This window comes from Chiloscyllium punctatum, chromosome 18 (genome assembly GCF_047496795.1).
Source record: "Chiloscyllium punctatum isolate Juve2018m chromosome 18, sChiPun1.3, whole genome shotgun sequence".
Taxonomy (NCBI): domain Eukaryota; kingdom Metazoa; phylum Chordata; class Chondrichthyes; order Orectolobiformes; family Hemiscylliidae; genus Chiloscyllium; species Chiloscyllium punctatum.
In genome coordinates, this window is record NC_092756.1 from 98,363,705 (window position 1) to 98,376,082 (window position 12,378).

Genomic DNA, 12,378 nt, shown 5'->3' on the forward strand with positions numbered 1-12,378 from the left:
GATTAGAAAAGATACTCCCAATTTCAAGTGAAGGAGAACATAATCATTTGATTTGGGACAGAACAAATTTAGAAACTGCAGGCAGGAACAGGAGAATCAAGGGGAAGGAAACTTACTATGAATGTGTGCTATGGAGAACCACATCAGGTAAAAAAAGACTGGATTAAATGCACAAGAACAGATAGACATAGCTGACATTAATTTGCTAGCAATAGATGGGAAATCCATCAGGGGAAAAAGAAATATGTGGTCCTGAACACTGCCTCAGGAAATAATCTAATATTATCAAGTAACCCACACAGAGGCACCACAGGATTTAAGACTAAGCAACTATCTGGAGGTAAAAAGGTGGCCTAAGAGTCAGGAAACTCCACGCTAAGAACAGCCAAATTGTAACGGAGCTGAAAATTAGGGATAGGATGGAAAAAAAGTCAACTTAGGACAGGCATACTTGTAAGGATCAGGAGCAAAGTCAGGAACCATGACTGGATAAAACAATTTGAGGAGAAAAACAAGTTAAAGTCGAGAAAAACTATACACAAAGCATAGAACAGATACAGACCACTTCAAAAAGGGAAGTTAACAGGGAAGAGACTAATAAAAATAGTAATAAAGCAAAAATAAATTGCTCCCAAGATTTAAAAACAGTTCAAGTAATTTTGTGACTAGAAACATGATAAAAAGGTAAAAGGAGGCTAAAAAATCCAGTGAATGACTAATATAGAAATTGAAGCTTATGTAAGAGAAGCTTAAAAAGTAATATCAAGCTCTGTAAATATATTCATAGAAAGCAGACAAATAAAGAGACGATAGGGCTCACATAATACCAGTCTTTTAAAAGGAATATAGAGTGCCAAAAAAAAAAGCTGGTGAGCAACCCAGTGTTGGTGAGGTAGTAGAGCATTAGAAGGCACCCTGAAAAAGGTCATTAAACACTCGTGTTCAGCTAAGGGATAGTATGGAGTTACTGGGAGAGAGAACCTACCCTGCAAAATCTCAACCTTGTAAAGGCAGATATCTGTGCATTTCAACAAAGTATTTAAGGGACTTGAAAATAAACAGGAAAATGGAGTGGAGGTGGGACGTCAGCCATGACAAATTAAAAAAGCAGATCACAATCAAAAAGGATGGCGAGGCCTACTAATGCTCTTATTTCTTGCATTCACAAGTATTCAATTAACAAGGTTGGCAAGCACAAATAAAGGCAAATATTAGAGACAGACAGAAAATGACTGAATTAGAAACAGCAAATAGAACTCTGAACATGACCCACAATAAGTAGCCAGGTCATTTCTGTTTACAGCACAAAAATAATTAGCCGCAGCTCAAGGACAATTAGTATGGTGCAATAAATGTTGAACTTGCCAGTAATGCTCACATCTCATGAACAAATAGGAAAAGATGTTGGGGCTGAAGCCAGAAATATTTAGTTTGCAGTGACACTAAATTGGGATGAAATAGTCATCCCAATAATAAAATTTGCTCACCACAAAGGAATCCAGGTAGGTCAGGCAATGGCCCATAGAGTGGCAAAGTATAATTAATAGATAAACACAAAGCTATGCTCCAGATAGGTAAAACGGACATCAGCAACAGTAACCAAATGGGTATCTACAAATCGACTCAATATAAGATGAAATGAAAGCGCAGGTGATCAGCTCCCTGAAATTAACTGTGCAGTGATCAGTAACATGACTGAAAGTAAAGGTTAAAAGATGTACAGAGGGACAGAGCACAAATCCTAAGAGGTAATAAGAGTCTCTGCAGAAAGCATGGCTAATTCTGGAGTTCTGCATACATTTCGGTTTACCCCTTACTGTAGTAAAGTTACCAGACCCAAGAACTAGTACAGGAAAGGGCAAATAAAAATAATGAGATTCAAGCCAGTGATTATACAATTAGGACAGAATCCTGAGAATGGACGGTTCCTCAGGATACAACAGTCAGGACTTCAAATAATACATTAAGAATTGCCACATACTCCAGAAACAGGGATCGTAGATTCTAGGTGAAAAAAAAAAGAGGAAAGCAAATAGTTGAGATTGAACAAAAGGTGGCTAATATGATGAGGTTATGGGAGACTGTACAGAAACTTTAAGAGCAATTTAGACAATTATTTGAAGGAGTAAGTAACTGAAAATAAATAATTTGTGGGACTAATCAGGTGAATTGTAGAATTGTTTGATCCTACATCCTTAATTCTGCCCTATCAAATTTTATCCATCTGGACTAGTATAGTATAAGAAAACAAGTACAGAAATAGTAATGCAAATTAGCACTACTTTATTGACAGATGCAAGCGATTTGTTACAAAATATGTGTGTGTACATATCAGCGAAAAGGAGCAGACATGCAGTCTCACCTTCTGAGTGGCTTCTTTCTTTTTCTTGTCCTCTTTTTTCCTTTTCTTTTCTTCCATTAACTGTTCTTCCTTTTCTTCTTCCTTCTCTCTGTAAAGAAATGCACAAAAAAAGAACTTTGACTTTATTAAAGCAGGAAACAAGAATTATAAGTATTCAAAATGGGGGAAAAATAATCAGAAAAGGCTGGAATTACAAAGCAGGACTGTCAACACTGGAAACTGAAAGGTTAATCTGTTTTTTCTCTTTGCAGATTCTAAGGAACCAGCTGCGTGCATCTAAATTTTCACTGAGGTTTTCCATCACAAATTCACCATCAGAAGAATTATTAGGTACTGGACTGGAAGCAGCCGTAATTAAACTTAATAATTCTCTTGATTAAGTCAGTGGTCAATTTCTTCATAATTGCTTGCAAAGGGTAAATATTATTTTTACAGAAAATTCCACTGGTATGACACAGTGAAAAAAAATTAGCCAAGAAGGGGCCCAACCTACACAAATATTTGGTCCAAGTTAACCTTATGAAGCAAAGCTCCACTAAATCATTACAAAGACACAATTTAGTTAGCTTGCAGTTTCTATTGTCAAAAGTAGCATAGCATAGGAGTTATTTGCAGCACCCTAATCCCCAACCTGTGCCCATGACAGGCTTGCTGCTTCATGAGTATATGGGCTGCCATTTGACTCACGTACCTGTGGGATATTGCAAGAATGGGATTCAGTGCTGCTCTTCTAGCTGTCAAGTGAGAAAAAGCCAGGGAATGCTATTAGAAGCCATGCAGTAAACAAATGGGATTTATTAAAAATAAAGAACCAAAGTATTAATGACACATAGAAACAAGAAAAGGCCATCAGCCCTTCAAACACCATGCTAAGTTAGATCATGGCTGATTTGCAGCTCAATTTTATTTACATGCTCTAGCTCCATAACCTTGATAGCCCTTTTACACATACTGTGATGTGACAGAGTTTCAGACTCACTTCTGTTCATGGATGCCACCTCAGAATAAGCAGCACTCATTTAGAGCAGAGAATCAGGCTACAGTGTATGCTAACATTCCACACAGCCAAAAACTACAACCTTCTGGGTCAAGGATGTGCTTGCTACTAATTGAACCAAATTCAACATGAGGGGAAAAGGAGGGGGAAAAGAAATTAAAACAAAGTTGTTATATTCTATAGCTTTTGTTTGCAGAGAAGGGTCATTCTTGATATCAATTTGTTTTGAACAAAAAGTACTGACGCCCCTTCCCCTTAAAATGAGGCTTGTAAATGCACTGATGAGGTTGAATACTCAATTTGCTAACATGCCTTATTCCAAAGGATGGCAAACTTGCTGTATGTTACCAGAATTTTCTGTTTTTATTTAAAGTCAATTAATTTGCTTAAACTAGCTAAATAGTCTACAGACACAGTATTCTTAAAGGAGGGATGAGTCTCTAACAGAACAAGCGGTGGGATTTTCTAATGTACTATGCTATTCATATCTGCATCTCAGACTGTTAACAGATGTTTTGGCTGGCTCCATGTTTTTATTACCTTAGATGACTAACTGATTTGTTCAATGGATCAACTATTTTATAAGCGTTTCAATTTCTTCTAAATCAATACTTTCAGAGTTTTTACAATTCATTCCAGATAAATGAAACATATATAATTCATGGCAACATCAGATCCAAATTACCAACTTGATTTCAGTTTAAGATTATACATTCAGACCCAAAAACAGAAACTCTGAAGCAGGTCAAGGAGGTCCAAAGCATTGCGCTATCTTCTCAGATTTGTCACACTTCATAAGTGACTCAAGGCAAAGGCAAATTTTTAAAAGGGCTAGTGACATTGAGAGCCTGGAGTCAAATGTAGCTCAGACCAGGTAAGGACAGTCATCTTCTTTCCCTGGCAGACGTTACAGAGTCAGAGGAGTCTTTATAACAATTAGCAATGGCTTCGTGGCACAATTGTTAAGATGAGTTTTCATCTCCAGATGTATTGAGTAGCTCACACCCTAACCCCAAACATCCAAACTTAAAGGTGTCACCAAAGTGTAGTATGTTTATAGCGAAATTCCTCCATTTGTTATAAGAACTTCATTGAGCCTGTCAATTTCCACACTCAAATGGTGAAGCAGGTTTTTCTTTGATCCAAATACCTTCTGCCAATTACATTCCACCAAAAGGATAGGTGCTACTTAAACAGTACAATGCATTGCCACAATTTTTGATCCTGGTTTTCTTTTAAATTATCTCTACTTTCCAATTTAAATAATTTTGCAACTTTTTCTGTTACTATAGTGGAGGCCCTAGCCATTAAATGAATTTACAAAGTGAATTTTTGAAGATTCACTTTCCTGAATGTGTGGTACTGCAGCTATCCCAGGCTCTTAAACAATCTCCAATTCACATAACTGTCTTTGCTGAAGGAGGGAAATTAATTCAAGTTGTATCAAACCAGATGCAAGCTGGTGCAACCCCAATGAAGGTAACAACCCACAATTCAGTACTAATTGTCAATCTTACTGAGGAGACATATGGATAATGTTACAACACTGGGTAACCCCCCCCCTGCTTAATTTATACCAGCAACACAAAAGATTTATTTTGTGCAGTAATCTGAAAATTAGAGTGGCCAAAAACTAGTTAAAGTAAAATGTAACAACTTTATTTCTTAAAATATAACAGAATAATTCACTAACACCTATTTACAACTCCTTCCTCCAATCTATCTTTTACTTTCCTTTCTATAATACTAGTCAGATAACATCCCCGGTTAGGATTTACTAAAAAATTCAAATTTTAAAATTAGCCAGTTGTCAAATCTTCTCTCGATATCTTCCTCTGTAGACTTGTAGGTCAGTGTTCATGTTTTTCTCTGTGCAAACTCTTTCTCTAGACAGGTAACTCTCAGAGTTTGACTAGCAGCCTACATCTGTTGATCTTTTGGCAGTTCTCCCCTCAATTGTTCAATTTTTCCCAATCTTCTGCCCCCAAAGCATCGGATTGTGTCATTGGTTTTTAATATTGTCAATATACTAAATTCAAACTTGATTAGAGTTTGCTATTTTCCAGGGTATAATTTAAACTGATTGGCCTAATTCAAACTTGTTTTTTTGTCTCCAGGCAACTAGCTACTGGACCAAAAGGATACATTGTATATTGTTTAGAACACTACAGGTAGTTCTGCTAGCTTTTTAAAAGGTACAGTACACCCACAACTTCATAACAATGGCTGGCATGGAAAATTCAAGTGTCACACTAACTGAAGTTGTGGTAAAAGTAAGTTACTGGACCAGAGCAGAGTGGTTTTCACTCTGCATTAAATTTGGTCGAACAATTGCAGCAGTGTCGCTGGCCTAGTGATCCAGAGGCCCAGTCTGGGGTAATGGGTTCAAATTCCTTCACAGCAGCTGGTGGAATTTAAATTCAATAAATAAATCTGGAGTTGAAAACTCATCTTAATAATTGTGCCAAGAAATCATTGCCAATTGTCATAAAGACTCCTATGACTCACTAACATCCGACAGGGAAAGAAGTCTACTGTCCTTAGCTGGTCTGAGTTGCATGTGACTCCAAACTCTCAATGTCACTAACCCTTCATTGTCCTGTGAAATAGTTTAGCAAGCTACTCAGTTCAAGAGCAACTGGGGTGGGCAACAAATGCTGGCCTTGCCGATGATGCCTACAGCTCAAGAAAGAATTAAAAGCCTGATTTGGCAACGAAACCAGATACACAAAGCAGGAAAGTGCTGCTGTACTTTAGTAACGATCCTCAATTTGGGGAATGAAAAATTTGACTACTATTTATTTCTTCAAAAATAAACACTCGCCTTTTCATTACTGCCTATATCAGCAAGGGCCGGATATAGGGACACAGGGACTTTAGTACTCAGCATTTCCAACTGGTAACACGCAGTAAGAATGGCTTACACGAATCTGCTTTGTAAGTTGCAAAAAAAAAGCTGCTGCGATAGCAGTTCAGTGAAGCATTTGTACACGAGACAGACATCATAGCACAGTAAATATAAAAGGGATGCTTTATTTCACACCATTGCTGTTACAATGAATCTTACTGAGTTTAAATAAATGGTTTAAATAAATGTTTTGTGCAATGACAATACGTTGTAGATAGTAACATACTTGCAACATTGAAATGCACCTATTTGAGAAACAAACTCATTCATCCACAGCAAAAAAACCCAGCTTCTGTTCTATTGCTGAAGCCTCACCTTCATCTGAAATTTCTCAGCACCTTAAACTCTCGTGTGCATGATTGGAGCAAAGAACCGAAGAATGGGAGGTGGCTGCAAAAATGTTACTGAGCTGCAGACGGTGTTGCATAGTTAGACAACGGCAAGGGCTTTACACTAGCTCTGGTGATATAGGCCACTAGTTTGTGGTGTGAACTTTAAGCAAGATAAACAAGAGTCTGTAATAAGTGCATCCTGAAACATGCATCAAAAACATCAACTTGTAGTTACACAGGTAGAGGACCAATATTCACTTGCTTATCAACGAGAACTTGAATAAGTGACTCTGGATAATAGAGTGGGAAATCACAACTCAGTTTTATCAAAGATATCATGAACACCACAACTGCACCCCTCTGAAAGATCAGCCAACATAAGAGGTGAAGAATATTAACAGGCACATCTTTTGTCTTTATGATTCAGCCTTAATGGGTATTTGCTCAAGTATACAACACCTAGTAAAGAACTACTACAATTAAACAACGTGGGAGTGTGTGCTATTGTACAGAAATGTTTTTATAACTAAAGCTTCCATATTGCAATATCATTGTTTAAAAACAGAACATTACATTTTTCTAGTTTTCATTTTACTTAAAATTAGGTTATCAATAGATTAGATTCCCCTACAATGTAGAAACAGGCCCTTCGGCCCAACAAGTCCACAGTGGCCCTCCGAAGAGTAACCCACCCAGACTCATTTCTCTCTGACTAATGCACCTAACACTATGGACAATTTTGAAATGGCCAATTCACCTAACCTGCACATCTTTGGACTGTGGGAGGAAACTGGAGCACCCAGGAGGAAACCCTCACAGACACGGGGAGAGCATGCAAAATCCACAGGTCACTGTAGTCTCAAAGCTGAAAATGTGTTGCTGGAAAAGCGCAGCAGGTCAGGCAGCATCCAAGAAATAGGAGAATCGACGTTTGGGGCATGAGGCCTTCTTCAGGAATTCCTGAAGAAGGGCTCATGCCCGAAACGTCGATTCTCCTGCTCCTTGGATGCTGCCTGACCTGCTGCGCTTTTCCAGCAACACATTTTCAGCTCTGATCTCCAGCATCTGCAGTCCTCACTTTCTCCTACTGTACTCTCAAATTCAGGAAACAAGTTAAAGTGGTAACAGGTTAGAGGGTTTCTGATAATGTGATAAGGTATGATGCAACACTTTGAATTGAGACATGCAAATCCGTTTCTGAACGCTTTAGCCTCTGACATAATTTGTCTCTCTTATCTGTGTACACATGCTGCGAACAGATGGTGTCTTCCCGAAAATAACAGCAAGTACTTTGGATTTCCAAAAAAAAACAATGCTCGTTGCAACTTGGGAGATAATCAAAGTTAATGGGCTGACAAAAGAAGAGGCTGTTTTGATTCAAATCTTGCAGCATAAGATTCTACTACATAAAATGTGTATTTGCATCAGCTTGACAATATCCATTTTGCTATGGAGAAGGTATTAGCACTTTTCAATGGAGCCTAGGTCTGCATTATGTTAACACCTCACATTAATGCTGTAAAGCACTCCAATTTGTCATCGGGTCAGGCTCAACAGGGTAGACCAATGCATGGTATGGCATTTATTTCTGCACTCGAGTGTCATAGCAATTCCTCCCCATGTTAAAGAGGAGAATCAAAAATTGGGTTCCACATCATATCCAACAAAGGAAGGCGACTGCAGTTGTTGGAGTTCAATCACCTCAAGCCCATGACATTGCTACAGAAGGGTCACTCAACCTGAAACGTCAACTCTGATTTCTCTCCACAAATGCTGCTCGACCCACTGAGCTTTTCCAGCAAGTCGTTATTGACATCACTACAGAAGTGTTTCAGAACAGTATCCTAGATCCAACCATCTTCCTTCCATAAAATCAGAAGAGGACATGTTCATTGATGAACACACAATATTGAGTTTCATTCACAACTCCTCAGACATCAAAGCATTCTCTGCTCATACGCAACAAGACCTTGACAGGGAGGCTGGTGCGTGAGTTTCCCTCCGACTCTCACCATTCTAACTTGGAACCATAACACAGTTCCTACACAGTCATTACATTAAAATCCTGAAACTCCCAAATCACTGTGCTTACGCTACATGGACTGCAGCAGTTCAAGGTGGCAGCTCCTTACATCTTCTCAAGGGCAACAAATGCTGAGCAGCACCATTGAAACAGGGTATTTTTGGAAAATATTTGTCTCAGCACACAACATCTCAAAAATTGGGACAATGTGGAAGACAGGAATGTGCAATATAAATTGCAAGTGGAATGTTATTAACACTGCAACCCACAAAAAGGGATTTTTGTGTCTATTGCATCTACTGGACAGCATCCACTGAGCCATGACAGGTACAGAATGAAGGCAATCCAAATTAACCTGCTTATGCAAGCAATTACCTGTAAGAACAAACAGAAGAGTTGAATACCTGTGAAAAAAGTGATAATCCTTGAAAGCATTTGACCAAACTGAGAAATAGGTGAAAGTTCTTTACTGTCAGATGGCTCATGGTGTCATCCAATTGCCCCCTCAGTTGAAGCAAAACGCTCAGAGACACAGTATAATCTTAACTCCTTCATCTTTAGTCCGGGCCCTGGAGGGAAGATAGAACGATCGCCCAAATGTGGGGACATGAGTTCACAGTCTTCTCTGGAATAACTGTTGCTTAATGGATTATATAGTCATTTACAGAGAGGAATGTCCAGATAAGGCAACATACATATTGATTGGGTGACCGTTACAATCAGCAAGCATCAACAGTAAAGATTAAGCCATCTGCTGTTAATGTTGTTAACCTTAATTGGCCTCACAATGAATACTTGTCACCTTGTTAAACTGACCTTATATACTAAATGCCCCTAATATTGTTAAATGGCTCTACATAATGAGTGCTTTTCCACCTTGTTAACCCATTACCCTTGCCTCCAGTACCCCATTGTTAACGCAAATTCGATCAGATTAGATTACTTACAGTGTGGAAACAGGCCCCTCGGCCTAACAAGTCCACACAGACCCTCTGTAGAGCAACCCACCTAGACCCTTTGCCTTACATTTACCCCTTCACCTATGGGCAATTTAGCATAGCTAATTCACCTAACCCGCACATCTTTGGACTGTGAGAGGAAACTGTTGCAAACCCCCAACCCCTCAGATACGGGGGGGGGGGGGGGGGGGGGGGTGCAAACTCCACACAGACGGTTGCCTGAAACACGAATTGAACCCGCGTCTCTGGTGTTGTGAGGCAGCAGTGCTAACCACTGTGCCACTGAGCCAAGCTCAGCTGAACCTCTTGTTTCACAAAACTCAAACCTTGACTCTTTCCCTACCTGCTCATACATGATGCACATTCTCAGTTGCACATGATAATGTCCCTAACCTCTCAGCCAGGAGTCCTGGATTCAAATCTCAAATGCTGCAGAGGTGCATCATAACATCTCTGAACAAGTTGATTAGAAAATGCATATCAAAAAACAGTTTTACTGTCTGGAGTCATACCACAAGGGTTATCTGAGAGCTCTTTTGGGAAAGGGGTTGGAGACACTATCAGTGAGCAGAAGGACTGGGTTCAAGTACCACTTGATCCAGAGTCATGTCACAACACACCCAGACAGGTTGATTAAAAATATCTACACAATATAAACCACACTGTCTTCTTCATCCTTCTGTTCAGGATTCTTGTGGTACAGTGGTAATGCCCCTTCTATTAAGCCCAGGTTCATGTCCAATCTGAACAGGTTAATTAGAAAATCTCATATTATACAAAGATAGATGGTTATGGGCACTGGACATCACTCAGGTACATGGCATCACCAAGAGTTCATGGTGTTTAACCACATTACTTACCTCTAGAACAGATGGGTCTTTAACCTGGGCCTCCTAGCCCAGAAAGGGCACTACCACTGTACCCACAGCAGCCTTTAGCTCTTTATGATAGCTATTTTCCAAAAAGCTTGTGCAAAAGCAAAAACAGGAATTGCTTGAAAAACTCAGCAGGTCCAGCATCATCTGTAGAGAGAAAGCAGCATTAACGTTTTGAGTGCAGAGACTTTTCTTTGGAGATGTTTTCATTCAGAGATGTTAACACAAACCTCTGGAGTGTGTTACTTTAGTAAGACATTCACCAAGGTTCCTCGTGGGAGATTGGTTAGCATGGTTTAGATCTCATGGAACACAGGGAGGACTAGCCATTTGGATACAGAACTGGCAGGAGGCAAAGGGTGGTGGTAGAGGGTTGCTTTTCAGACTTGAGGCCAGTGACCAGTGGAGTGCCACAAGGATCAGTATTGGGTCCAACAGCTTTTCATCATTTATATAAATGATTTGGATGTGAACATAGAAGTTATAATTAGTAAATTTGCAGAGGACACCAAAATTGGAGGTGTAGTGGACAGCGAAGGAGATCACCTCAGAGGACAATGGGATCTTGATCAGATGGGCCCATGGGCTGAGGAGACACAGATGGAGTTCAATTTAGATAAATGCAAGGTGCGGCAGTTTGAAAAGGCAAATCAGACTCAGATTTATACATTTAACGGTAATGTCCTGGAGAAGTGTTGTTGAACAAAAAGACCTTGGAGTGCAGGTTCATAGCTCCTTGAAAGTGGAATCGCAGGTAGATAGGTTAGTGAAGGCAGAGTTTGATATATTTTCTTTTATTGGTCAGAACATTGAGTATAGGAGTTGGGAGGACATGTTGCGACTGTACAGGACATTGGTCAGGCCACTTTTGGAATATTGCATGCAAACTCTGGTCTCCTTCCTATCGGAAGAATGCTGCGAAACTTGAGAGTTCAGAAAAGATTTACAAGGATGTTGCCAGGGTTGGAGGATTTGAGCTCTAGGGAAAGGACGGCTAGGCTGGGGCTGTTTTCCCTGGAGCGTTAGAGGCTGAGGGGGTGACCTTATAGAGGTTTGTAAAATCACGAGGGGCATAGATAGGATAAATAGACAAGGTTTTTTCCCTGGGGTGGGAGAGTCCAGAACTAGAGAGCACAGGTTTCGGGAGAGAGGGGAAAGATAAACAAGTGACCTAAAGGGCAACTTTTTCACTCAGAAGGTGGTGTGTGTATGGAATGAGCTGCCAGAGGAAGTAGTGGGGATTGGTACAATTACAACATTTAAAAAGCATCTGGGTGGGTCGATGAATAGGAAGGGTTTAGAGGGATATGGGCCAAGTGCTGGCAAATAGGACTAGATTAGGTTTGGATGACTGGTCAGCATGAATGAGTTGGACATCTCTACGACTACGACTCTAAGATGGGACTGGAGCCTGGGTCTGTTGGTTCAGAGTAGGCACATAACCACTGCACAAGAGCTTCTAGTTCTTTGTGGTAGATATTTTTAATTATCAACTTGTTAAGAAATGTGATTACAGATCTCTAGAACAGGTGGGAATTGAACCTGTGCCTTTTGGCTCAGAGATAAGGGTGCTACCACCACGTCACAAAATGGCCCCCCTCCACAAAATGACAATACCCTGAACCCAATGAGCTTCAACTGCCTTCTTTCCCAATTACCTTCTTTCCATCATAAAAGGTCAGAGATGAGCACATTCATTAAGACTGCTGAATACCACACCCCCAGAGATAATAAGAGACACCATTCCTGCATGTAGCAAGACCTGACAACACTGAAGTCTAAGCTGAGTGCTAAGTGACATTTATGTCATACAAGTTATGGACAATGATCATCTCCAAAGCAGAATCTAATAATCACCCCTTGACATTCAATACTGTTCCTATTTTCAAAACCCCTATGGTTGCACCAGCAACTTTGTAACT

The 12,378-nt window shown here is 39.9% G+C and overlaps 1 protein-coding gene across 9 annotated transcripts in view; it reads right to left on the reverse strand.

Moving 5' to 3' along the window:
* LOC140489393 (trinucleotide repeat-containing gene 6B protein-like) overlaps positions 1 to 12,378 on the reverse strand; it is a 224,314-nt gene that overhangs the window by 71,983 nt on the left and 139,953 nt on the right. For 7 of the 9 annotated variants that reach the window (XM_072588897.1, XM_072588900.1, XM_072588896.1 and 4 more), the window contains one exon: positions 2,363 to 2,450. In XM_072588897.1, coding sequence (XP_072444998.1) covers positions 2,363 to 2,450 — 88 coding nt within the window. Of the gene's footprint in view, positions 1 to 2,362; positions 2,451 to 3,053; positions 3,097 to 12,378 lie in introns of all 9 variants that reach the window. The other 2 variants (XM_072588899.1, XM_072588902.1) reach the window with 1 other exon arrangement.